At 30.1% G+C, this 26755-nt stretch overlaps 1 protein-coding gene across 2 annotated transcripts in view; it reads right to left on the reverse strand.

Annotated features, from left to right (window-relative positions):
• Positions 1-431: 431 nt before the first annotated feature.
• The window catches only part of LOC107456946 (uncharacterized), a 40995-nt gene continuing 14671 nt past the window's right edge, over positions 432-26755 (reverse strand). For both annotated transcript variants that reach the window (XM_087169256.1, XM_087169257.1), the window contains exons 9-24: positions 25913-26668; positions 24988-25169; positions 23546-23880; positions 22665-22793; positions 19670-19781; positions 18255-18411; positions 17958-18168; positions 15463-15519; positions 14646-14765; positions 13638-13705; positions 13353-13516; positions 11621-11718; positions 10572-10706; positions 6501-6713; positions 3441-3631; positions 432-661 (exon numbers count right to left, since the gene is read on the reverse strand). In XM_087169256.1, the coding sequence (XP_087025382.1) occupies positions 527-661; positions 3441-3631; positions 6501-6713; positions 10572-10706; positions 11621-11718; positions 13353-13516; positions 13638-13705; positions 14646-14765; positions 15463-15519; positions 17958-18168; positions 18255-18411; positions 19670-19781; positions 22665-22793; positions 23546-23880; positions 24988-25169; positions 25913-26668 (3063 nt within the window). In that variant the 3' untranslated portion in view covers positions 432-526. The remainder of the gene's footprint in view (positions 662-3440; positions 3632-6500; positions 6714-10571; positions 10707-11620; positions 11719-13352; positions 13517-13637; positions 13706-14645; positions 14766-15462; positions 15520-17957; positions 18169-18254; positions 18412-19669; positions 19782-22664; positions 22794-23545; positions 23881-24987; positions 25170-25912; positions 26669-26755) is intronic.

Consider the following 26755-nt stretch of genomic DNA (forward strand, 5'->3'; position numbering starts at 1 on the left):
ATTATATCTAGCTAGAAGTTCCTGATTTTTGCTACTGCAATTTCATTTCTTAAAATAAAATAAAAAGAGCATTTTTTTTTCAAGAAAGGCAAGGAGAACGCATTTACCTTTATGAAAGACCAAGCAGAGTGGGTCACCTTGCTAAACACCCTTAGGGAGAACACTGCATTCTGTATACATTATTTAAAGCATACTTTTAGAAATAACTTGACCAGAGCAAAAGCAGTCAACTTTAAAAACTAATTATTTTGTGAGATTGATAAAATAAAATCAATAAGATTGGCACAGTAAGAAAAAGTGTCATGCCACTTATATGGGGTAGGTCCTTTAAGGGTTAAAAGCACTTATTATGAAATACCACAGATGCATTTTTTAAAATAATTTCAGAAGTTTATTACACATAGTACACAAAACAAAGAAAAATTATACAGTTTTTAAATTTTGGTTAAAGTTTATTTGAATGCGTATGCTAATTACACAGCGTATATATGTATAATGTATGATTAATAAACATTATGTTACTTCTTCATGAACAAGCAATTGTTGGCGGTGAAGGTTCAGGACTTTTCTTTACTTTGAGAAACTCAAGACTTTGTTTGTAAAGTTCTTTATCTACAACAGTATATTGTGGTGTGTATGATACAGATGGAACACTTGCAAACTGAAATGAAAAATAATAATAATAATAAACTATAAGGCAATTTCATGATACAATGGACAACATAACACAAATAATCATTTAATAGCATCCCTCTATTAATAAACTTCTTAATTTTTTTAAATTAACAGTTTTAAAAATAAAATCGGGCCAGAGATAGCTTGGTTGGCAGGGCACTGGACTCACATTCGTGAGAACCGAAGTTCAAATCTACTTGGCCGTAGACTCCCTGTGTAGTAAATGGTTACTGGTGCAAATCAAAGGAAATCATAAATTTAAAGTAACCTTAAATTTCATTAAAAAGTGCAAGGAAAAAATATAATTTTAATTTAAAATGAATTAAATTAAAGTGTATAAAACTTTAAAATGTTTGAAAATGTTACAAAATTCATTAAAATAGTGAATATTGAAAATATACAGAAACCAAACCAGAATTCAATGTTTGCATATAAAATTATTAATTTTAAAACTATTAGATTTTTTTTATTTATTATTAAAATTCGTAGTAATAAAATAATTTGTAGAACAAATTCGATAAATATCGTATTTTTTGTTTTAAGAAATAAGAAAAAGTAAATAAAAATAATGTATTCATATACACAGGTAACCCCTTGAAAACCATTAAATTAAAAATTATATTTTGTTTATTTTAAGAATTAAAAAAAAGTAATTTTATAATTTTAAATAGTGGCGATATTTTAATTTGGGATATAGATATTTAATTTTTAATCCACTCATAGTCAAAAAAATGAGCACAAAAGTTTTATTTTAAAATTTATTCATATGATGAATTAAGTGTTTATATCGTAAAATTCGAAAAAGAAATTATTTTTTTTTTCTCAATTGAAATAATAATAAAACTCTAGTTTTTTTTTAATACATACTATATTTTAATTAAATGAAGCATAATTTTTATAGTTTGAATCTTAAATGCCAAAAATTTTAAAATTTGTGCACAAACTGTTTGGTTTAGTAACATGAAATAAATTATTGAAATTATTTAGAAAAACATACATATAGTTGCAAAAAATATTGTTTGTCTTAACACTATTTTCTAAGGGGAAAAAACGTGTGCTCCTACCAAACGAAAAGTGATACCACCACTGATCCTAATTCATAAGACCATCAACTGTTTGCCACTGCCCCCTTTCTAGAGGCGTATCTAGGGGAAACAGTGTCTGTGGCAAATCTCGAAGCAGCGCCCTTTAAGAAATATTATATTTAATATTTTTTAAGAAGCAAAATAAAGGATTGTAAAATATATAATCAAAAATTTGCAAAGAAACTATAACAATTCTGATTTTAAGAATTTTGCATTTATGCGCAGATTCAAATTATTAAATAATTACAAAATATTTTCAATATTTTGCAATGATTTAATAATTTGAATGAAATAAAAGATTAGAAATAAATCATCAGATGAAATAAAACAAAATGAAATGAAACAAAAGATACAGACTTTTAGCCTTTTTTTGCAATTTTGTACAAATAACGTACTCCATGCTACAGTTTTTTAAAAATTGTATTGCAAAGAACTATATGAGAGGAATCAAACTGACGAGATTAAAATTTTGCAAATCGCTATTGTTTTTACTTTTTTTTCTAATTCTTCACAGTTGGCAAAATAAAAAAGTAGACATCACAATTTTTGATATAATGATTTAGGCACAGTTTTTGATCTAATCTAATGATCAGATTTTTTGCTTTGGATTTTTAGGACTCAATTTTAATGGTTTATGTCTTAATGTTAAATATGCTAGTTAATTAGTGAAGACACAAAAATTTAGGTTACGAAATCAGACATAAAAACGTACTTTCTCTGAATATACATACAGATCTGAATACAGATTTGGATTTCTAAAATTTAAAATATGGATTAGCGGGAATCAGGGAAATATAATCCCAATAGTTTAAGCAGGACAGCTAACAGGAGAGCAGAGGCATCTCCTTTTCGCTTAGTAGTTACAGGGATTTCTCACTGTGGGTGGCATCGCCCCTAGAGGGCACTTTTTTCTTTCTTGCCAATTTACAATAGGGGTTAAATCTGATCTACACGTTCGGAAACTGTTTTTCAAAGAGATTTTCACAACTAATGAAATGGTAGTTACCCTAACACACCCAAAGATAAGTCTTGAGACAGTTGGATATTGGGTTGGTGGACATTCAATGACCTTCGAACTTTAATATTCGGGTTTCCCACCAAACTTTTTATTTTTTCCGTCCATTTAAGGGGTTTCATATTCCTTTCCTTCCAGTTGCATGGTTGATTTTAAAAGGCCTTGTAACAAGGTGATGATGTTTGGTGGTCTTGACTTTTAGCGTAGGGTGTAAAAAGAGAAATAAAGATTTGTCTGGAAGAAAACATGCAAAAATTTTAAAAAAAAAAAAATTTTTTTTTTGGAGGAAATTTTTTTTAGAAGTTCAGAAAAAAGTAACGAAAGAACCAAGTAAAAGTAATACATTTAAAAAGTAATGAAGTACAAGTAAAGGTACAACTAGAAGTTTTGCCATGTATGAGTGCAAATATAGATATTTTTTATTCATTTTTGACAAGGACTCCAAAAATGTATATATTAAAGGTAGTACTAATAGAACACCTTGTACATAAAACTGGTTTCTTGTGCAGTTAAGTAAACAAGCATTAACGAAAATGAGTTGAAGATCTCCAATTAAAAGGTGAAAAAGAAAAAAGTTTCTAGTTTTTAAATATTTAAAAATAAACAAAAGGGATAAAAAATAGAAGAGCTAATTAAGCTGCAAAAAATAAAATAAGCCATTGTACCTTGTTGAGAGGCCTGCACAGCATTTTACGAATTTGCAAGTCTCTGCGAGCACATAAGGCACGTCTATAAGGACCGACTTCGCTGAACAGATTGATACGTTCTCTCTTGTTTTGCGACATGGAAACATGAAATGCAGCCACTCTGTGTTCCATTTTGAATTTTTTTTCCACAGGAGTTTTTTCAGATCCTTCTAAAGTTAAAAAAATAGAATTTTAGTTTATCTTATGTATTACAGAGTATGCACATAGCTCAGTAAAGTAATCTCAACTGCCAATTAACATACAAAATCTATAAGGTAATAAAACTAGAAATCATGCAAACCTCTTAAATTGTTTTTCTTTTTGCTTTTGTTTTAATGTTAAATGTTTTAAAGAAATGTTAAAAAAATTTTAGGAGTTTATTTCAAGCAAGATTTTTTAATCTTTTGCAGTTACGCGTCTACTATCAGTCACTAAAGATTTTTTTTATTGTTTTAGTCCTATGATTGCTCTTGACCACAACAAAACTGAGCTTCATAGTATTGGACAATACTGTTCATATGAGTCAATAGATTTTGGAGATACATAAAATTCAAAATAATACTTTATAACTGGTGTTTAAATATAATTTCCATCTTAAAAATAATAATATTTTTAACACTACATACATATCACATACATCAAATAAAAATTCATTCTGTACAGTATGACAATTATATAAACTTGATACAATGACTAAAGTTTAATGAACACAAATTGGAATTTTTTTTTTTTTTAAGTATCTGACACATTAAACACAATTATTTATAAGACTGATTGTGGGAATGCAGAGTTTCATAATTGCTGTTACATAATCATGGTAACAATAACATGCTATTTGTTTTAATTTTTAAGTTTAGGTCTTCCATACATTTGTTAAAATTTTATTCTTATAGCATTTTTTATTTATTTGAATAGATTTAATTACTATTTTATTTATTTAATTAATTTCATTTGTTCAGAGTAATAAGTTTTAAGATGTGTATTTCATGCATGTTTTATATTTATTCAACTTAATTTTTATTCCGGTTTCAAGCAAAATGTGTCAACAGTGTAAATCGTCTCATGCTAGTAGAGTTGATCAATGTTTGAAAAAAAAAAATGTTTTTTTTCTTTCACTTTCCCAGGTACGTGCTGGCTTTACAACAGGAGACGCTCTCTGGTCCGAGAACCTTCTAGAATTAATGTGGACGTGTTTATCTGATCTCAGCTTTTAAACTCGTATGATATTAGCGTAAAATTTTATTTTAAGCCAGATCAATATTCATTCAATTATTCAGCACGATTCATGAAGGGCAAGCAACTTAACTCATTAGTTAATCTTGTAATTTATGTGAGTTGAGAGGGATTTTGGCCTTCCTAGCCCAACTTTGATCAACACTTGTAGCTTGTATTTTTAGAATGGAATATTGATTTTCAGGTAATATTAGATAAAAACTATAATGAAAAATAGTTGTATCATGTTAAAATGTAAGAAAGAATACTTACCTATAGAGAATGAGGTCTCTTTTTATTTGAGATCTTCACTTTTTCAAATGTATTATGTAGGGTTAGTACTTTTTTTTTATCTTATGTTATTTAACTATGTATTTTTTATTGATGGCATCTGCTGTATGATTTTTAATTTTTGTAATCCAATACTATGCACTATTTTACAATTAATGACTAATTTTTTAAATCTAATTGGCATGTGTTAAGTTGCTTGTCTAATTATACAGCTTTTAGCCTTTAATAGATTACCTTTAACTCTAATCTATATTCATAATAACATAGTAACAAAAATGGTGGCATAAACTAAGACTGATGTGAAGAGAAGAAAAAAACAGAAAAAAGGAAGAAATACCACTGGGTTACCTTAGCATTTGCTTAACTAAGCAGGAGCCAGAATTAACCATGCTTAATTAAGGAATTTAATCAGCATATAAACATTTATTTTCTTTCCTGAAATAACAACTACCCTTTGTAAAACTCAACATTTATTCTTCTTCTTTAGTTACTGAGAAATATTGATTTTAATTTAAATACAATTACAAGAGCAATTTAAAAATTTAGATGCTTTTAAAAAAATTATTTGAGGGTGTTTGCGTCCTTAAATTAATCTTAAGAAGTTTGAGAGATCATGATCAGAATAGAGATCACGATCAAGTTTTTTTCTTGAAGATGTTGCAGGCTGTTCCCAAGAAGTTAGCATCATATTAAACATGGCAAAATTTTACACAGTGTTTTCATTACACGAAAAAAATGGGAGAGAATTTCTCACCCTTTCTCAAAAACAGGGTGAGATTTCAAAAAGTTAATTGAGATTTCTAAAAATTAAAAAAACACGAATAGACTTGAGAAAAAATTATTTCTATAATTATAATACATTTTTAACATCTTCTAATTTAATTTTTTTGCTGCATCATCATGTGGAAAATGTTCTATATCTACTTTTTCATCAGCTATTATATTTATTTGGCTGAAAAATATCCGTATTTGTTTCGTTTTGACCTTTTCTACAGACATTTGTTTCATTTTCATTTGTCCGTTACGGAGTAGAAGATGTTGCCCTAACAAGGTATTTGTCCATCTTACATTCATGCACAAAAAATTTAAACGTCTTACATGAAGAAACCTTACCTACGGTGAACACGTGGTTGCAAAGAAATGTGTTCTGAAAGGGGTTCTGTGGTTCGGGAGAGGGGGGTGTGTTCTGTTGCTTGCACGGGTTCTGAACAAAACTGGTAAATAGGAAAGCTAGATAACAAGAACCGATGTTCAAAATAATGAAAGATCAAGGGGATGAAAAGTTAAACGGATTTTATTCAAAATGGCAAAAGACGAAATTTTTTCCAAAATTCGTGCATTTTGAAATTGATTAATAGAGTCCGTGAACTTCTCGCGTTCATAATTTTTTATTGCGAGAAAAGAAAAAAATATGCGAGATTCTCGCACTGTAGTGAAAACACTGTTTACATGATAGTGAGTTACTCACAAGTGCTAGTCAGTTTGTATAATAGAGGGTGAAGAAAATGTTTTATGTCAATGATTAGTATATTTTACCTTCATGTTCTTTTTCTTCATGTAATTGTTTGTCACAAAAATCCTTTATTTTCTTTGTAAGCTCGGCTCCAGCAAATGTTTGGGAAAATCCAATTCTGGAGAGTACGTGAGCAGCTTTAAATCTACTTCTAGAAAGGCCAGGAATGAATCCTGTTTTAGCTGCGGAGGCTTTCATCAAAACAGACCAATCAACATCAAGTGCATCAACAATTTCTATGGTAGAACAACACTCATATTAACCATTTACTTACATAAAGTGGATATAAAAAAGTTAAATATCTTGAATGACTTTAGATACAAAATGCAATTTTAGTGGTTAAATATTTGACCTTGAAACAGGCAAATTATTTAATGGATGTGATATTTTAAGCTACAAAATAAACTCAAAATGGCACTTTCTTTGAAATAAGCTTATCTTTTGAGAAAGTTGGATTTTCAAGTTTCAAAATATAGAGGATAGCCCAAATTAAATATTCTGATGTTAATAATTAATTATATATTTTCATTTCTAATTAAATACTAGATTAATTTCCTTTAAACTTGAGATATTCCTATTTAAATTCACTTCAATTAAGATGTTATTTTACAACTGATAACTTAAATTTTTTTGTCCATTATTAAAATAATTAAAAATTATTTTTCTGAGTGAAATCACTTTTGGATAAACAAATTTTATAATTACATTCAGTTTTTTTATTTTATTTACATAAGTAGTTTTAAATACACTGAAAGTAAAATTAACTTTAAAGAATAAACACGTCAGACAGCTTTTATGATAAAACTATAGAGAAAATATTATATTGGGATAAAAACCTAAATTTTTCAAAAAAAAAAAAGAAAAAAAAGGCATGCTTATTTAGGGAATGTATGTTCGAATGTAATATTTTACAACTCAATTAAAACAGGGTGCAGACATTTACAAGCCATTATCAACAGAATATTTAGGGATTGAAAGTAAGTTTTGTTTTATTATATGTGGTGTTTCAAATCAAAAGACCTTATTTTCTGAGAGTTGTGAGTTTTCAGTAGGGAAATATTAAAGATATCGAATAATATTTTCAGACTTTTGGAGAGAGATTAACTAAAAATGAAAAAATGTGCACCACTAAAAGACTGCAATCTATGCCAACAGATGTGTTAACATATTGGCATATTTTAAATGTTTTAGGTTGTTCATATTTGGGTTGCACATCTGCATATTTTTAACACTTTTCAATTTTGGTTAGAGGATATAAAGAAACTCTCCATTTATTTAAACACAATCCTCTTTAATAAACAAATGGATGTTGTGTTGGCAGATTGGACGAAATTCAAGGAATGAACTCAGATGCAGAAGTTTAACAGAGAAGAATGCTCAGCGAGATTCTTGAATATGATCCAGATTGTAATATTTTTGTGCAATTCTACCAGGGATTACAGTTTCTTGTCAAAGAGGCTCGGCACAATAGACTAAAGATGAGCCGCTATAGCTCAGGGGATAGAGTGTTCGACTTCCAATGAGGTAAACCGGGGTTCGATCCCGGCGAAGGCTGGTCAATACGACTTCCACATCCGGCTTGCACCAACCACAGTGCTGACGTGAAATATCCTCAATGGTAGACGAATCATGGGTAAGAGTCCCCTTGCCGTCAGGCTAACTGTGGGAGGTTCTCTTGGTCTTTCTCTCCACGTAAAGCAAATGTGTGTTAGTTCCACCAAAAAAGTCCTACACAAAGGCAAATTTCTCCCAATACTTGATCCAGGAGTTCCCTTGTCTTCTGTATTGGGTTCAAAATTACAAGGCTACGGAGTTGAACATTAATAGTCATAAACCCCAAAATTGGGTCGGCTGTTCAACGACGGTTATAAAATAAAATAGAAGATGCGCCGGGATAGCGTGGTTGGAAGGGTGCTGGGTCCATGTCCAAGAGGTCGTGGGTTCGATTCCCGTCGGCTGAAGACTCCCCGTGTAGTAAATGGTGACTGATGCACCTTAAATCTGTCAAGTCGCAAAGTCCTCCATGTTCCCATAACAAATCAATACCTTTGGAGTACTGATCCAGGAGTTTCCTTGTCTTCTGGATTGGTTCTAAATTACAAGGCTATGGAGTTGAACATTAGTAGTCGTAAACCAAGATTAGGTCGGCTGTTCAACGACGGTTATAAAATAAAATAAAAATGACTGAAGATAGCTTACAAAAGAGGACGACCAAACCTAAGATTTTTAGACTGCCTTGAAAAGGACCTACAAATTTTAAGGATAATTAACTGGAGAACCTTGGCTAAGGGAAGAATGTCTTGGCATAGGCTTGTTGAGAAGGCCAAGGCCCATCCTGGGCTGTCGTGCCAATGAGAAGAAGAAGATAGCTTACAGAAACTCTTTGAAGATTGAGGCACTTGATGATTTGCCCAGAATTTCTATAAATAGACCCCCACCAAGTTTTAAACCAGGTGAAATTTCACAAATGGTATTTAGTGTTGTAAATAAGCGGTATACAAACATGAAATGTTAAAAGTATGAAAACATTTTTGATGTTTCAATTTTCTTATAATTTTTTGTATTATAGTGACTTTTAATGATATGTAGATAATAATGGAACCACAGTGTTCAGCAATAAATAAATGTATTTCAGTTTTTCCTTTTTCACATTGTTCTATGGTTTTGGTAACCAAAATGTTCTTTATACTACATCTCTTAACATTTTAAAAATTGTTTATATTTTTCGTCAAAATCGTGGAGAGCTAAAATACTTCACAGCTGAAATTTAATACACTGAATTAAAATATCACACATGCTTATTAATCAGCAGTTATTTCCCTCAAACCCTAAAGAGTATATTGTAGCTCATGAAAATCTGATTTTAAAATAAAAATCTATTAAATGTTGCACAGGAAAACCTTAACAAAGTGCTTTTTAGTACACATTACATAACTACTTATTAAAAACATTAAAAAAAAACATACTTAAGAAATATTTTTGAGTTGAAAATTAAAATATATATTTCCCATTTATCATTATACATTTCTTAGTAAGTTTAAATGACCACATCAAACATTCATATTGTTATAGGTGATTAAAGCAGTCATTAGAAGAAGCTACACGGAACGGCAATAAAGGGTGGCTATATTTTATGACTAATAATTATCTGCATAACTAGAAAATTTATATTGAAAAAGTGCACAATATTTAAAAAACAGAATAGTGCTTTCATTATCAAATTGAATAAAGAAGCGACTTAGAAGATAATTCAATTAATGAATTTACATTAATTTGCTTTATGGAGCCAGTCATTCAAAATTTAAGCAGATTAAGTCAAAGAGGGACATGCATGCTTTTGACCAACTCGCTTAATTTATCATGCACATCCTATTTTAAAAACATGAAATTTGATGTATAGTTTTATTGCTCAATTCCAAAAATATTTTTAAAAGTAATCACAAATATAAATTTTTAGAAGTCTACAGTTACGTGGTTTTATTTAAAATCTCAAAACATTCTAAAATACTGTTGTACTAGATTATTGTAAGATCCGATTTAATGAGGAAATTGATTTAATGTTACATAAAACTCTGAAATTGATCACATAACTCAGATTTAAAAAAGAACTTTTCATACTCATACCCTGGAAAATTATTTAGTTTTAAGTTGTCAGAAAAAAGTATTTGACTATTCATAGTATTGTAATTTTGAAAAGTATTGTAATTTTGAACCCAACCTAGAAGACTAGAGAACTTCTGGATCGAGAATTGGAACAAAATAACCTTCTCAGAGGAATTATTGAGGAAAGCTAACCAGCATTTGCATTACACTGTGAGGAAAACCACAAAACCACACCATGGTTAGCATGATGGCTAGGGAAATCTAACCCATAATGCATCTACCACACAGAATATTTTTACATCAGCAGAAGCTGGGAGCAGAATTGGTATAGATCAGTAATTGCTGAGCTTTGAACCTAGGTCACCTCATTTGGAGGCGAGCATTCTATTCTCTGAGCCACCTAACTAACTAAATGTTTGTAAAAAGCAGAATCTGATATTGATTAGCAAAGAATAAATTAATAATAATATTTTTTTTTCCATTCAACTTACTTGACTTTTCATTTTCATCATCAGGTTTTGGTGTTAAAGTGTCATCTGGTTCTTCTATAAGAGCATCTAACTCATCATCACTTATAGGATCATAATCTACACTCTCTGCAGTTATGTATTCATCAATGTCTGTAGCTAATACAGAAATATAAACATAAATAAGGTAAGAAACATAAAAACATGTTCAATTTGAAACTATACACACAATGAAATCACTGAGTCTCATCATTAGCAAGTTTTATAGTATGGAAATGTGTCTTGCGTAATGAAAACTATCTGTTACTTATTTTTTCTTAAGAGATAACCTCAAAAAATAATTGCTAAGCAGACGACTTTTATAAACGAGATATTTTTTTCCTACAGTTGGGTAGGTAGGTATTTTAGTTGCGTCGCACGAGAGCTGCACAATGGGCAAATTTAAAAGTACTTGTTCCATTAACCAAACTTAGAACAATCAATAACCACTTATATTTCTTTAAAACTTTTAACAGGTAAACAAGTGCTTCTACACATTTCAAATCGTTACACATTTAAAAAATGAAAACAAGAGTATGGTAATAGATATAACAAATTGCAGATGGCGATATTTAGTTATACTAATAGTTTCTTATTACCTTTTAAAAATATCACTTATAGTATTTAACATCGGTATTAAATATGACAAAGTAGAATTTTTGCTTTTAGAAGTGTTTTATGTTTTGCACAGCCATATTTTCAGTTCTTTTGCAACTAATTTTTAAAAATAAATTTTTTTCCTTGAATGTCTTCAAATGGCATTTTACGATAACTCACACAACAATGCAAATTAAAATGACTTGCTAGGTGAATTTTTTAATCAAGGTAATTAAAAAAAAATCATATTATAAATATTTGAAAACAGTTGTCAAAAATAATAACACAAAATAAGATTCATTTCTCTTAGCACATTGTCAAATAGACTACATAAATGAGAATTTGACAATTTTATTCTCTAAGTGACTTTTAAATTCAAATCTAGGAATAAACATTGCAGATAATTCAAACATTAAACAGCATAATATTAAGTATACCTGTATCTTCTTTGAGTATAAATGATTCTTGATTATCCAAATCTTTAGATTCCGCAACTTGTTTTGCATCTTTAGAATGAATGTCTTCCTCATTAGATCTAAATAAATCACACAATTATGTATTACTTATACTAAGGAAAAATATCAGAAATATGAAGTTTTGCTTTATTTCACAAACTATACGCTGTTCAATATTAAGTATTAACGAAAGGAAATAAAGTCACTGAACACTTGGCATTTCTCTGGGTTGATTGATGCCAGTTACGACAATTTGACCAACAGTGAGTAAGAAAAGAACCGCTGACTCCACAATGAACTGGCAATTGTAGATAATGTTGATGAAAGGCAGCAACCTTTATGCCTATTTTAAATGAGTTCTAACTGAACAGAGTATAGAGTTCCCTGCAATGGTGTTTCAGCCATTTGGTCAACTAAGTGCCATTTGTAAAACTAAGAGAGTAACTCTTTGAGGTAAAATAAATTTCATTAAAACAACGTTTCACAATTTACAAAGGGCAAAATTTTTAGTGAAATAAATGACAGAGAAGGTGAAATAGAGAAGATGTAGTTTTAAAAAGGTTACGTCACACTAAAGAAATAAATACACAGTTCAAAGTAAGATTATTAAATTAACGGTAATTGTTAAAAAAAAAAATACAAAATTAATGATTACCTAATCTATGCATATATGGTACAGTGACAAGATCATTAACAATAAATATTTTGCGTTTGATAACGTAGAAACTCTCCCAGAAATTCAGTTCAATGTTTGTCCCTATGCAGCAAAGTCCACATTGACATGAAATTTCTCAAATTCCCCTGTTGTTAAAGTATTCAATAGTTTGTTTGAGATGCAAGAAAGCAATTTTGCTTTTCAAAGCAAAGATAACTTAGAATTTGTGTTTAGAAATCATTTTTGATAGTTAGAAGCTATAATTATAAAGATGTTTAGTCATCTTTTTAACAATTTTGTCAATAAATCTAAGCAGGGAAGCTTCTATTTTCGACAATGGCTTTAAGGTAGTTGATTTTAAACTTTAAAAGTTAAAGAGAGGAACAGATGTTAAGAGTTCTGAAGATCTGGGAATTAAGTGCTGCAATATTTTAATTCATGATTCGGTGGATGGCAAGATGAACGGTGTGGCGGTAAGAGAAACAGCGAAAGGTTTGTGCTGTGAAAACTGTCATCATATGAGTTATTAGAATGTCGAAAAGAAAAAAAAGAATATTGTCAGGTTCTCTTTCAGTTGCAAATTGAATTTATGGGTCAATCGAATTCAAAAATCAAGTTTCTTTCATTTCTGAATAACATTAATTCAAAAGGACAAAACTGTCATCAATATAACAAGTATCTCATATAACTGGATCAATATCTGTTTAATCTCAAATAAGTGGATCAATATCTGTTTAATCTCAAATAACTGGACTTCAAAATAATGCATTTAGTATGGAGTTAAGAGGGTCACCCATCGCCAGTAAATGCATCAATTTTTAAAACTGTTTAAAACAAAAGAAGCTATTCTTAGCTACATATGAGGTGTACCAATTCATTAACTTCAAATTGCAAATAGTGAAATCCACTAATTCGTTTCCAAAAACATGATGATGCACAGGTGACAGTTACATTAGTGAACAGGAAATTAAAATGAAACGGAAACATAGTGTGATTACTGGGTTGAAAATGTTGAACCTCTTGACAAATTCTAAAGAGTTAGTAGACATTAGAGTATACCTATCTTTGCTGCTGGTACGACTACCGCTTTCTTTACCCTTTCTAGAATCTTGAGAACTGTCTCGTGTAAAACTCTTATCTCTCTTCCTGCCACTTGAAATGCTATCTTCGTTCAAATCTTCTTTTATTTTTTGTTTACTATTACTGTCATTATTTGAATCTTGCTGTAATAGAATAAAAGCATAAAGAATAACATCCTAACGTTATGTGCTTGTTAACAAAAACAATGGTTTTATAAAAGCATAAAAGACAAGAAAAAAATAGAAAAAAAGGAAGAAAACTTACATCAACAAACAAGTCTAAATCGTCATCACTCCAATCACTAAACTCATCATCTCCTCGAGTTGCATCATCTACAAATTGTAAACAAATCATTAGTTAAATTTGATTTTAAATACGTCAATTAAAAACAAAAAAAAAGTTAGAAGGTAGTCATTAAAAAAAAACTTCTACTAGACATGCATCCCTAGAAGTCTATCTGCATAACTAATTGAAGTGAAATTTTAAATAATTTAATTTGACGGTATATGCCGAGATAATGATGATAACGGTGGGTAAATTTTTAAGCGGTCACACCCACATTTTTTCATTGAAGTATGATCTTCACTGTAAAAAACATAAAATATAGTTTAAATAAAATGTTTAGTACAAAAAACGACAGTGCTAGGCAGAGATGAAAAAAAAAATTTTGATATATTTTTTGACTTCATAAAGGACTCATTTCATGAGTTAATAAATGTTACAACTGTATTTACTTGCTAATTATTTAATTATCTCTTACTTAACAGTATTTAATCTCTTAAAATAAATTAGATTATTACCCTTTTAAAAATAAGAAATTTTTCTCTTTTCTTAAATAAAAAACTTGATTTAGGTTGAAAACGTTTTTCTTTAAGTCAGATAATTGTTTTGTGTTTAATTGAACTCAGAATGTAAATATCTAGTTAATTTTGAGTTGATGAGTTAATTTTGACTAAGCTTTTAAAGTCAAATTTTTTTTCCTAAAATATATTAAAGTACTAATTTGGTAGCCAAAAAGTGACTAACGGGCAAAAAAAAAAACCTGTACGGACCTATATTGAAGAGGGCCTGCAAAAGAAAAAGTTGATTCTCCCTTCTTTTTACCATTTAGTGTAATAAAATAATTTATATCAGCATATAGAAAGAAAAATCATATCTTATATATTTCTTGTTAATAGTATTGCGAAAAGAATTTAATCTTCTTAATTCTGCCACTATTTTTAATAAAATATTTTCAGAAGTAATTAGGTAGAGGAGTTAGCTAAATCAAACCATTTTTCCTTGATTTCCTATCTTCTCTCTTTTTCGATTTTGTGTCATTTGAGCCTTTCAATAAACTATCTCCTTTTTCAACAGCAGGTGTTGGATCACTTGATGTTTGATCTTGTTTAACTTAAATAAAGAAAACATTATTTAGGTTGAATTTCATTAAAAAAAATTCTTAAAATCACAAGTGGCAAATTTTTTTCAAAAACCTATATGTGTTTCGGTGTCACACTGTTAACTTTATTAGTAGAATAACAGACAGGAATGACAAAAACATAGATGATTAAAATCAGACAGAGGTTATGTCAATCCAAAAAAATAAATATACAAAATTTAATACAATTAAAAGGGCCAAAGAATTAATGATTTCAAAATATTAGACAAATATGATATTGCTGTAGGTCTCTAACAATAGAGCTTTTGATGAAGTAATAACTCAACCAAAACATTCATATATTTCAATTGCTAACCTGAATTTTTGATTGAGTTACTACATTAAGAAAATCAAAAACTCTATTATTAATAATCTTACTAGTGTACCATATTTGCCTAGTGTTTAAATAACTTTAATTTTTTGTAAAGTTATTTCTGGACGTAATCTCTTTAGGACCTTAATCATCTCTATTTTTTATCATTCCTGCATTTTACCGTAATGATTAAAGCATGACATTGTCACATCACAACACATATTGGTTCTTAATGAAATTTACTTTCATCACGAAGAATTACATACGCAATTTATGTTACATAATTTTATGCTATTTAGGTTGTTGCATAAAAACACTGAAAGAAAAGTTTATCTACATGAAATAGAACACTTTACCTGGTTTTTGATTTGCGGCTGGCTTGCTCTCAGGTTTCGCTTCTTTTTTCTTTTTGGCTACATTAAAATAATAAAAAGTGCTTAGATACAATAACAGCATAGTAAAATTTTGCTAATTTAATTAAAATGCATGGAAAACTCTGATTATTTATCACTGCAAAATATATCACAGGGTAATATAATTGTTTCAGAATGACATAAACTAAGCTTAGTGGTGCAATAGCCCATAGAGGGCCAAGGTCTACTGTGCCCATCTCAGTTTTCTTGACCTTAGGCTCTGGGGTACAGGAGCTGATGTTCCGGTTGGGTGGTCAGCGAAATGCGGAACCCCTAGTGTTCAGTCTCCAAGCATGCTTGATACTCATTTTATCGACCCACTGAAGGGATGAAAGGCTGAGTCAACCTTGCCCTGCCCAAGGATCGAACCCAGGACCTGAGGCATGAGAGCGCGAAGCACTACCACTCAGTCACCAGGCGTCCTTCAGAATGATATGCCATACAGAAAATTATTTAAAAATTTTAGGAATGTGAGACGACTATGATGCAACTTATCTCCTATAGTTTTTTTTTATCATCTACTCATAGAATAGATTCATTAGACTTAAATAGATTAAGGCTTTGATCCCAAAATTTGATAAAATAGGAACACCAGATAATAATAAACAGTTAGGATTTGGCAGTTTTAAAGCAAATAAGTTTGGACTTCATCTGAACTAAAAGGTAGTTTTTTTCTTTAATTTGAAATTTATTTACTAAAGTATTTGACCATTGTTAGGGTTCACACCAGTATAGTGACAATCGTCGTAAATTGTTCTACAAATGTTGCTAAAATCATATGCATGGGCGACAAATTTATCACCTTGAAATATATTCAGAATTTACAAAATAGTTTTCAGCATTGAATTCCATACATTAAAAAAAAATTTTTGTACTAATTTATTTTTCTGTGTATGGTATTCAGATGGAATAACTGAAAGTATTTATTGAAGCATCTGGTACAAAAATTTTAAATTTAAATGTTGAAATTTTAAATTTTCATATTGCAGTGCATTCATGTACACAGTATAATTGTTCATCAATAAAATAACACTTTTTTATCTTTTAGAATTGACTTTATTAAAATTCTATGCTTTTTAGATAATAATTTTTCATATATTATTTTGTTACCTTTTACTTTTTCTGTTTTCTCCATTTATTAAATTATATGGTCTCAGTATTTTAATCTCTATGTTAAATCTATTTACTAATATTATTTGTTTTTTATCCACCAATTTTTAAAAAATACTAATTTTTAATCATTATGAGGCAATGAACGCAATTAGTATTAGGATGCTACAGATGGCAATTAGTGTACCATAAATGTACCATAATTCTTGATGTGTACCATAATTCTTGATGTGTACCATAAATTATGTAATTGCAAAGTTCAATTTTTTTTTTGCAAGTTAAATTAGATTTAGAGGATGGGCTGCTCTAAAGAGCAGGGCACATCGACCAGAGGTCTATTGTACCCAAACCCTAAATCATGATTAGCAAGAAAGCCTTGTGGCTGAAATAAAATTCAGCAGACACCTTACATGAAGATCTTGCAGTTCCCATGTCTTAATGCAGTGTTGCCCTAAATGCTCAAATCTTTGAGCAGAATAGACGTCACAATCGCAAAGTATATGTCATAAAGTCTCCTCTTCAAGATGACAACCTCTATAAAGAGGATTAGATTCAATACCCATTACGTATAGGTGTCTCCAGAGGATACAGTGTTCAGTGAGAAGACCAATGATCTTCCTCAAACTGTTCCTGTTTTGCTTAAAAAGCTCTTTTTGACGTATACTGGGACAGACGCAATTCAGCTCCTTTGCTTATCTCTGACCATCTATGTTTTCGCAAGTTAGTTTACCAAATTTAGTTTTTGGATCACTAAATGAATACCAACGTCTATTGGACCACTAAATTTTCATTGCTGTTGTGAATCCTAATCATTATTGAACCATCAGCTTTTAACTTATTATAAAGAAAAAGCTTAGAAAATTAATTAGCAAATTTAATATAGTATCAAATATATTTATTAAAAAAAGTTACATAAATGCTTTGTTACTAAAGTTAAAAGAAAACAATATTTTTTTCAATAAAATAACTAAATAAGGTCTTTTTTTAAACTTTTGCATGTAAAAGAAATACCGTGGAATTTTAGTTGAACTGAGTTATACTTAATGGCACTCTCTATTTAAGAGCACATAGTGTGATCCTCGATCCTTCATAGCGAGTAGAAAAAAAAATCTTTTTAAGGACCAAAATATTAATCAGCTACTTAAAAAAATGAGAAAGTTGTGCTTATACCATTAGTAGACTAGAAGGAAGTAGAATTCCGTTCTTTCTAAAGATGACCTTCAACTGTTAATTCCGAATTTTGAATCAGTTAAATGGTTTAACTAACTTGATCATAATTTCAGTCTTGCCATTTGATGAGAAATAAGAGAAACTATAGGGTAAGTTACCTTTGTCTGGATTCTCAACTACTCCATGATATTTTAGAATATCAAAAGCTTCCATTTTTCTTTTCTTTGTCGGCACTTTAGCAGCAGGCGAAGGAGAATGGGGTCTTTTTGGAGCAGATTTTTCCTTTGCAGGAGGTTTGTCTTCCGGGACATCTTCTTTCCTTTTACCCCTGTCTTTCCTCACATTTCTACCCTTTCTCTCATCTAAATTCTAAATTAAAAGATAAAAAATAAATATAATCAGAAGTATCCACCGAATTATTTACTTTCTGAATTCTTCAATTTAAGAAAAAGTACCTTTTGAGCATCATCCTGCTGCCTGTTATCGTTGTTTCGATTTTCATTACGGTTTCCACGTTCATTCCAAGAGGTTCGATTGGATCCCTGTCCTTTGGATGGGGGTGGTGGGGACCTAGATCGACCATCTCTGGAAGTCATTTGACCACGTCCAGGCCTGAAGTTTTGGTAGGAAAAAAAATTAAACACAACAACAATCATTTTAATAAAATTCATTTTCAATTATGTTTACAAATAACAATTATCAAACATAAAGTCTTATAATTTCGAATACGTTATTGAAAACTCGTAATGGTAAAATTAGATAAGATTTTAATCACAGGGTTGCCACTCAAATCTGGAGGAAAAAAATCCCCTGTACATATTATGCACAATATATTAAGAGGAATATTATGCACAATATATTAGCACAATATATTAAGCTGTGCTCTTGCGTGAGCTATATTGGGCTAACTATATTTATTAGTTTTAATTGCTGGAAAAACAACTGAACATACTTAAATAATGCTATAATATTGTAAATGAAATAGTTCTGAATGGCTGAAATATCATGGTCAAATATCCCATAGCTTTGAGTGGGCACCTTTTTTTAAAAGACAAAAATAAGAAACAAAATTCCCTGCATTTTCCCAGTTTGTAAAGAAAAAATCAAAATTCTCTGCATTTTCTCTGTTATTTTAGGTGATTTTTAAATTCCCATTGTATTTTCCAGGTTTTTCCTGTTCTCCCTGTGGAGTGACAACCCTGAATTAGTAATGAAAAGCTAAAATTGAAGGTACCTAACCTTTATCAAACAATATACATATTTATTTAACAAGTTATTAGAATTACAAGTTATTGAATTGAATTGAATGTAGGGTTTAATGGCACAAGGTTCACAAAAGGACATGCCGCGCCAAATAATCGGTTTCAAAACAAATCAAAGACAAAAAGCTTCCAGCTATTTTTTTCTTACTAGAACTTTACACAACGTAACAAGAGTATTCAAAGTGAATAAAATCAGCTAAAATGTAAATACTATAAAACAAGATGAAACAGGATCAGAAAGTGAATAAAATCAGATAAAAGTGTAAATACGATAAAACAATTATATACAGCATAAAATACCAATTGCGAGTAGAAAGGCAAAAATGTTAGGATGATGGGTGTCTCCTAACAAATCCTCCAGAGATAAAATAGAACTTCCAAAAAAAGTAAGACGATAAAAGTTAAAACATGGGCAAATAGTTAAAATATGATGAATAGGGAGTAAAACATTACAAGTTATTAGTTTTTAAACATCCTCCAGAAGAGTAATTTAGAAATTACAACAATTAGCATGCTAAAGTTTGTTACTAGTACAAGGAGTTGTACAAGTCAAAAGCTTAAGGAAGTGTGACAGCATATTCATTAATATGTATTTCTAAAAAAGTCACCTGTGACCAAGATTTCCTCCTGATTCCCTATCATCCATTCTATTACGCTGTTGCCACTCAGCAGGAGAGCCTCTTCGTCTTCTAGGCATGCCATAACGATCTTCATCAAGAGCTAACAAGTAAAAAAATATATAACTTATTACTCATTAAAAAAAAACATGATTACAGGAAAAATAATACACAATATTTCAATTGACAAATATGCTGATTAGGACTTAGATGATACATGGCTATAATTTAGATAAAGAAATATATACTAATTAGCATTTATTACACTACATTAATAACTAAATGGATTAAATATTGCGCTAGATAGAATAAAATCTGCAAAAGATTATGACTTAGGAAAAAAACACACACTTAAGCAGAACGATGAAATACAAATTAAGCATGAATAACAATCTGTACTCAAGTTAACAAATTTAAATGGTGTTACAAATTGAATCTGATAAAAAAAAATTTTTAAACTATCATTTTATCAAAAGAGGAAGAAAAAAATTACTCTTATATCCTAAACAAAAAAAAGTGATAGAGATTCAGGCGGGGATTTATGTTAATTGTGAAAATAAGACACCTTTTCTGTTTTAATTGTCACAAAAATATAAAAATAATTATTTTCTCCTTTTTAAAACATAGTATTTTAAAGTTCTTTTATTTAGTTTTGCGCCTGTTAAATTATTTAGTTCAGAAAGAGGTCAAAATTTTAATTGGAAATAAATTTTTCCAATATGGTCAGGAAATACTGCACATTTATAAGCAATAGATTAATGTATATAAAATTAAAAAAACTTTGCATTCTAAGAATAAGACAGTTTGCTGTACTCATTCATATAATTTCATTTTATAAAAGTATAATGAAGTAAATAGATAAAATTACTATAAAAAGATAAGCTTTATACAAAATGAACTTATTCTAAATAAATTAGGTAGGACAAGAAATTCAAAAGTGAAATTAGAGTTCCCAATTTTTTTAAACTTAATATATTAAAGAATAACTTAATAATATACTTCTATATGTATGTACAGTGAACTTTCACTTATGCACGATTTTAAGGGACCAATAGAAAAGAGAGCATAAGTTAAAGAGACATAAGTGAAAAGCTCATTCAAAGTTCTAAAATACAACATAACTTGCAATGAGAGTATGAATAAAATTATTCCTAAGGATTAAATGTTAACATTTATAATGGTTTGGTATTTACAATAACTAACAGAAGAAATTTTTTTTTAACATACTTAATAACAATTTATTTTCCTGCAAAATAATCCATAATAGACGTTTATGGCTTCAAAAATAGCTTTCAGTAGCTGAATATAACTGCAAATACTGGCTAAACCTTCTAATACTCTTAAATTATTTGGAGGAACATTTTTTATCACCTTCATTATAACTGAATATTAGTAATCCCTATAAGTTTGAAATTAACTTAACAGTCCTTTATCAAAAACTAAAGTTTTATAATTGTTAGGGCGGAATTATACATGATAAAAAAGTTTCTGTCATAACAGGCTACATCAGTGGTTACCAACTGGCGGCACATGGGCCGCATCCGGTCCACAGAGCTTTTTTTTTGTGGCCCACAAACTAAAATATATTAGTTGTCATTTTTTTGCAGACAATTTTCATGCAAAATCTATAAGGGTTTAAAATACTTTTCTTTCGTTAAAAAACACTGAATTTCTTTGTTTCTGTGAAATTTAACATACCAACGGCGTAATTTTTTTTTTCAGGTATTGCATCCAAGAAAATACTTATTCAAATACAAAAGCAATCGTGTATGTTGCGTAAAACTCTACTATTAATTTTAATTTGTAATTCAATACATTTGTTTTGTACAACTTGATAAAAATCTGACAGTGATACTTAATGTTCCTTCAAACATAAAAGAGTCCTACATAAAATTTTGATAAAGTAGTGGCCCACCATTTGGCCGGAGTTTTTAATTGCAGCCCCCAGCCTCATGTAAGTTGGAAACCCCTGTGCTACATAATAGGTTGTTTGAGCAGTTGTTTGTTGTTCCTTAACAGGCCATCTTTTATTTATCCAAGATGTCTATCTGACTGCAAGCAAGTGACCACGGTCCCTTTCATTTTTTGTATTTCAGATGTCCTTTTTCTACAAAACATGGGAGTAGTTAACAGCTTGGCAAGGGAAAAGGTTCTGTCCTTAAAGATGGATGGGTTTACAATGTTAGTGGTGTAACTAATAAGTCAGCCTTTTCAAAATTGTAGAAAAAAAATGTGTTCCTAGAAACAAGAAAGGTGAAAAAATAGCAAGAGGAAGAAAAAGAAACTATTTCACTGGATTCAGCAACATATGTCATTTTATGTGTAACAAAGATTGCTAGGCACTGGAATTTTTGAACTAAAAACTTTCTTCCGAAAAAATTCAATTTTTTTTTTTCTACAAAAAAAATATTTTTGGCTATTCTAAGAAAAATTTCGGTGCATAATTGAAATATTTATTTTCAATCTTTATTTTCAATCATAAACAAATGATAATTATCATTATTTTCCTATAAAATGAGCAAAAACCTTATACCGTCGCATAAAATGAAAGGGGCACATAAAAGAGGTAATGCATAAGTGAGAGGGCAGAAAAAAAAATTCTGCCTGGATGTGGATATAAATTTGAGGGTCTTACATGTAAAATATTAGTAAACAAAACAAAAAATATATAATTGAACAAATTTAAGTCAATAGAGAGATTTTGCATAGCATTACAGTTTCTCCCGACTTGAAGGCTAAAGCTATTTGAGATTCACAATGCAAAAATGTTACAATAAATCAAAGTTTTGCTAAGGTTTATTATGAGATTAGAATTACCGTAAGGCAAGACAAACTCTATGCAAATTATCTCCAACTTTAGAAAGCAATTTGAAGAATTTTCTGAGCTATCAAGAAAGCACGTAAGACGAGTTCAAGGTAAGTATTTCGCTTAAATAAATTACCAATATATTGATAGGTAAATAGTTAGAAGTCAGAAAGAAAATACCTGCAGCAACGTGGGGAGGTAAAGATGCAGGAGGAACAGAAGCATACGGATCCCAATCATCCCTTCCTCTTCCCCTGGGCCATCGCTCTTCATAACTGCGATCGTCTAAAGGAACATCACCAAGATAATCTGAAAGTACAATACGTTTACATTCAAGCAGCAGATCATTTAGACAGATTTTCAACTACAGTATCCAAACAACTTTCAGTTAACTGAAATTAAAAACAATTTTATATACATACTTGCTTTTTTTAAATTATTAATGCACATTAACACATTTTTAATTATTAATACACATATAATTAATAAAGACAAAGACTGCAAAATAGACAATTTTTTTTTTCTCCATTTTAACAGAGTACTGTAATTAATCTCTCATATACTGCTCTCTAAAGAATAATTTAAGAAAAAAAGTATTTTTTGTTATTTAAACAATATCTAATACCACAAATATCATAAGTTTTTCCTTATATGATTTATTCAATATTATTCCACATTATATTATTCTACATTACATTATTCTACATAATGTATTGTGAATATATAATAACAATTGCATATAACATGCTAAAGTGCACTACCAATAGCAACACTTTAGCAATAAAAAATAGCTTTCATGTTGATTTTCATAGCAGTTTCAACAGTATCATAAAACTGAATTCATTATGGCTCTTGAAAGCTAAATTTTTCTTCTGCCCTCCGCAAAAGTAAAAGTTTTATTTTCTTGTAACACTCCACCAAAAAAAATTAACATCCTTATATTAAGTCAACCATTTGCTGTATGTTAAAGCAGAAAAATCTAGACACCTCAAAGACATTCCAAGGACTGTCAATGGATGATTTTGAAAACTTAAATATATCAATCAATGAATAAGAAATACCTTCACTACGTCCTCCAAGGCTTATTATTTCCCTATGAGGTAATATCTCTCTAGGGGATATAACATCCCTAGGACCATATCTGTCAATTGGATCCTTGCGGTATCGGTTCTCAGAATAAACATCAGAAGGATAAAGGGGTGGACCACGTAGGACATCACTTTCATAATCAGATGGCAGAATTCTGTCAGTAATGTAATGCTCGTGAAGCGGATCATAGCCATAGGCATAATCCCTCTCACCAGGGGGGATGTCAGAATCATAAATGCGGCTTCTAGAATCTCCCAGGGTTTCAATGTCCCGGACACCGTGGTGACCGTGCAAGGGTGACTGTGACCTTAAAAAAAATTGGAAATTGAGATAGGTTATTCTAATAAAAAAATATGCAGGAAACTTATAATGCAAAGTTGTATAGGCAAATAAGAACACAATTTATAATTTTTAATACAGCATAGAATTTAACACTAATTTACTTTTTATATAGTATTAAATTTAAATCAACTGCTTTACTTTAATGAGATCAGATTTTTGTAAATGATACTCAACTACATAGTGAACTTGTTGCCACATGCTGGTCAACGTGTTGCACCAGCCATGAGCAAAATTAATGAATTGGAGATTTTGAAGGTCTCAGATAAACATGAAAAAAAGTTTTTCAAAATGGTAAAAACCACTTATTTTTGTAAGAGAACTTGAAAAAAGCTTGTTTTAAAGGAGTTTAAACTGGGCATTTTTTTTGTTTTCGGTTGAATTGAATAAGCAGCTAATCAATGAATGTGATTTGAAATCATACCATTAGGTGTTCTAAAATTTAATTAGTAAGAAATAAAAATAAAATTTTAGTTATTATCAGTGGTTCCTCATCAATTGCAAATCATTTTGTGCAGGCAGCTCAGTTTTAGATATAGTTATAATTTTTCATAAAATATTTTTCACAATAAAACTTACAATCTGAATTATATTCGGGATTAGCTTTCCCACAGTGTGACATATTTTTATAAATTAAGAAAAATAATAAGCAAATAAAAAAACAAAGATAAATATAAAACAGACATGTACACAAACTTTAGTGCCACAAAATGATTGCAGTCAAAGAACTCGTAAAAATTGAGAAAATATTACAATTAAGTTTTACCCGTAATTATTGCTTTACAAAGGAATGTATTAATATACAAAAAATATTAAGAATAATATAAGGGACATATAAGTGATAAAAATTAGAGTTGCAATAAATCTCAAGTGTTTACTGTAGTAGATTTATGCTTTTACCGAAGTGAATAGAACCATTACAGGATATAAGATTTTGGCTTTTAAATAATTTTTAAAGAGTAACAACAGTTTAATACCTGATTTTGTCACAAATTTTTATGAGTATCAATATTGTCATACAGGATTAATCAAGTGAAAAATGATAAATATATCTAGATTTAAAGTGAAAACCAACCTTCTAGGAGATGATAATCTAGATCTTTCTGCATCATCAACCGATCTCATAGAGACATCACGGTCTTTCCTCTTTTTTCTGTCTTGATCTCCATCTCTTGAACGATCGTTTCGGGGCAATAAAGGCTCTTGGCGACCTCTTAGTTCTGGTGACCGCCTTCCGCCAGCGGTGTTGCTTTTCCTCTGAAGCATGCATAAAAAGTGTTTAAATTAGATGCTGAATGATAATGATTTTTATTATTGTATTCATGTCAGTGGATTTTTGCCTTAGTATCAAGCAAAAAGTGTTTTTATGAATTCTATTAAATTTTTGGTATTTTAAAAAATTATATTTTTAACAAGGGAGATAAATTACATTCAAGATTTCACATCTATAACTAAAAATATGTGTGTATTTTTTTTAAATAATACAATTTATAATTATTGAAAGAAAAAGAAAAATGAAAAATAATTTGAAAAGAAAGTCGATCAAAATTATGAGATTCTTTCCAACTATATTTTATCTGCACCAGATCCTATTGCATAATTTTTTGTTCACACGTGATTTAACCTCACTAAATTTTATTTGTATTAGATAATAACCCATTAAATTTCTTTAGGTAAGAAAAAGTTCTATAACATTTTATTCACAGATGATATTAAAATGCAAGATTCTGGCCCACAATTTTTCCATCCCTTTTACATTTTTGATGATAGTGACAACTCTTTTAGAAGTAACAAAATGTTACTCAAAAAAACAAATAAAATAAAGGTGTTTTAAGAGGATGAAACACATTCAGATGATGTTTTGTAAACTATGTAGAGATTTTACACAATAATCTACAAATAAAACTTTAATTTGTTGTATATATATATATATATATATATATATATACACACACACACATCCAAGCCCATTATTTATGACAGTCTAGATAATAACTTACATGATCTCCTTGCCAAGAGTTGAATTCATAATCTATTCCTCTATCTTTCTGAGCATAATCACGTCCTCTGTCATCTCTGCCTTTTTTCAAAACATCAGGCGAAACAACACGCTTTATTTTTGGCTCATTGACTCTCTTCTCATAGCCGTGAGCTTCGTTACTTTGGTATCGGGTATCTCTGCGAGGATCGTGGTCTCTTGGAGACAGATCTCGAATGTCTCTTTTCTTATCTAACTCACCCGGAGGTCTCCTTCTGTCAGATCTAACAGGAGAAGGAGACTGTCTGTGCCTATCCCCTTTATCCTTATCGTGAGGATACAATTTACGAGATGCAACGGGATTGACATCGACCTCATATCTATTTTTAACAGGGGAAAGGGATCCTTTTCGATTATCCTTCCTGGGAGAGATTCTGCCTCTTTTGTCAGTTCGATCACGGCTATCGTTGCGTTGTTTCTGGGAGAGGAGAATGTCTTCTTTTCTGGAATAAGGTTTGCCTCGGTCATCAGGACGATTTCTTTCAATGGTTTTTTCTTCAGTGAAATAACGATTGGTGCCGAATTGTTTGGCAGGTGGTTGAGAACCGTTTCCTGAAGACCTAGGTGCCAGCATGGGTGGTGTATGTGATCTCATCCTTCTGCTGCCCGATTCATCTCTAGGCTTTGATTTCTTAGTTTGTACCATTGGCATGAGAGCCGTGCGATTCGGACTGCTTAGATGAGGTGGTGTAGGGATGCCACGATCAACTTTACGCTTCTGAAAGTAATTGCAGATTATATATCCAAGTTTATTTAGAACAATCAACTCACATAAAAAAATAAAGATAAAAATTTTTTTGGTTCT

Source organism: Parasteatoda tepidariorum, chromosome 8 (assembly GCF_982258835.1).
Source record: "Parasteatoda tepidariorum strain Cologne lab strain chromosome 8, Ptep-v5.0, whole genome shotgun sequence".
NCBI lineage: Eukaryota > Metazoa > Arthropoda > Arachnida > Araneae > Theridiidae > Parasteatoda > Parasteatoda tepidariorum.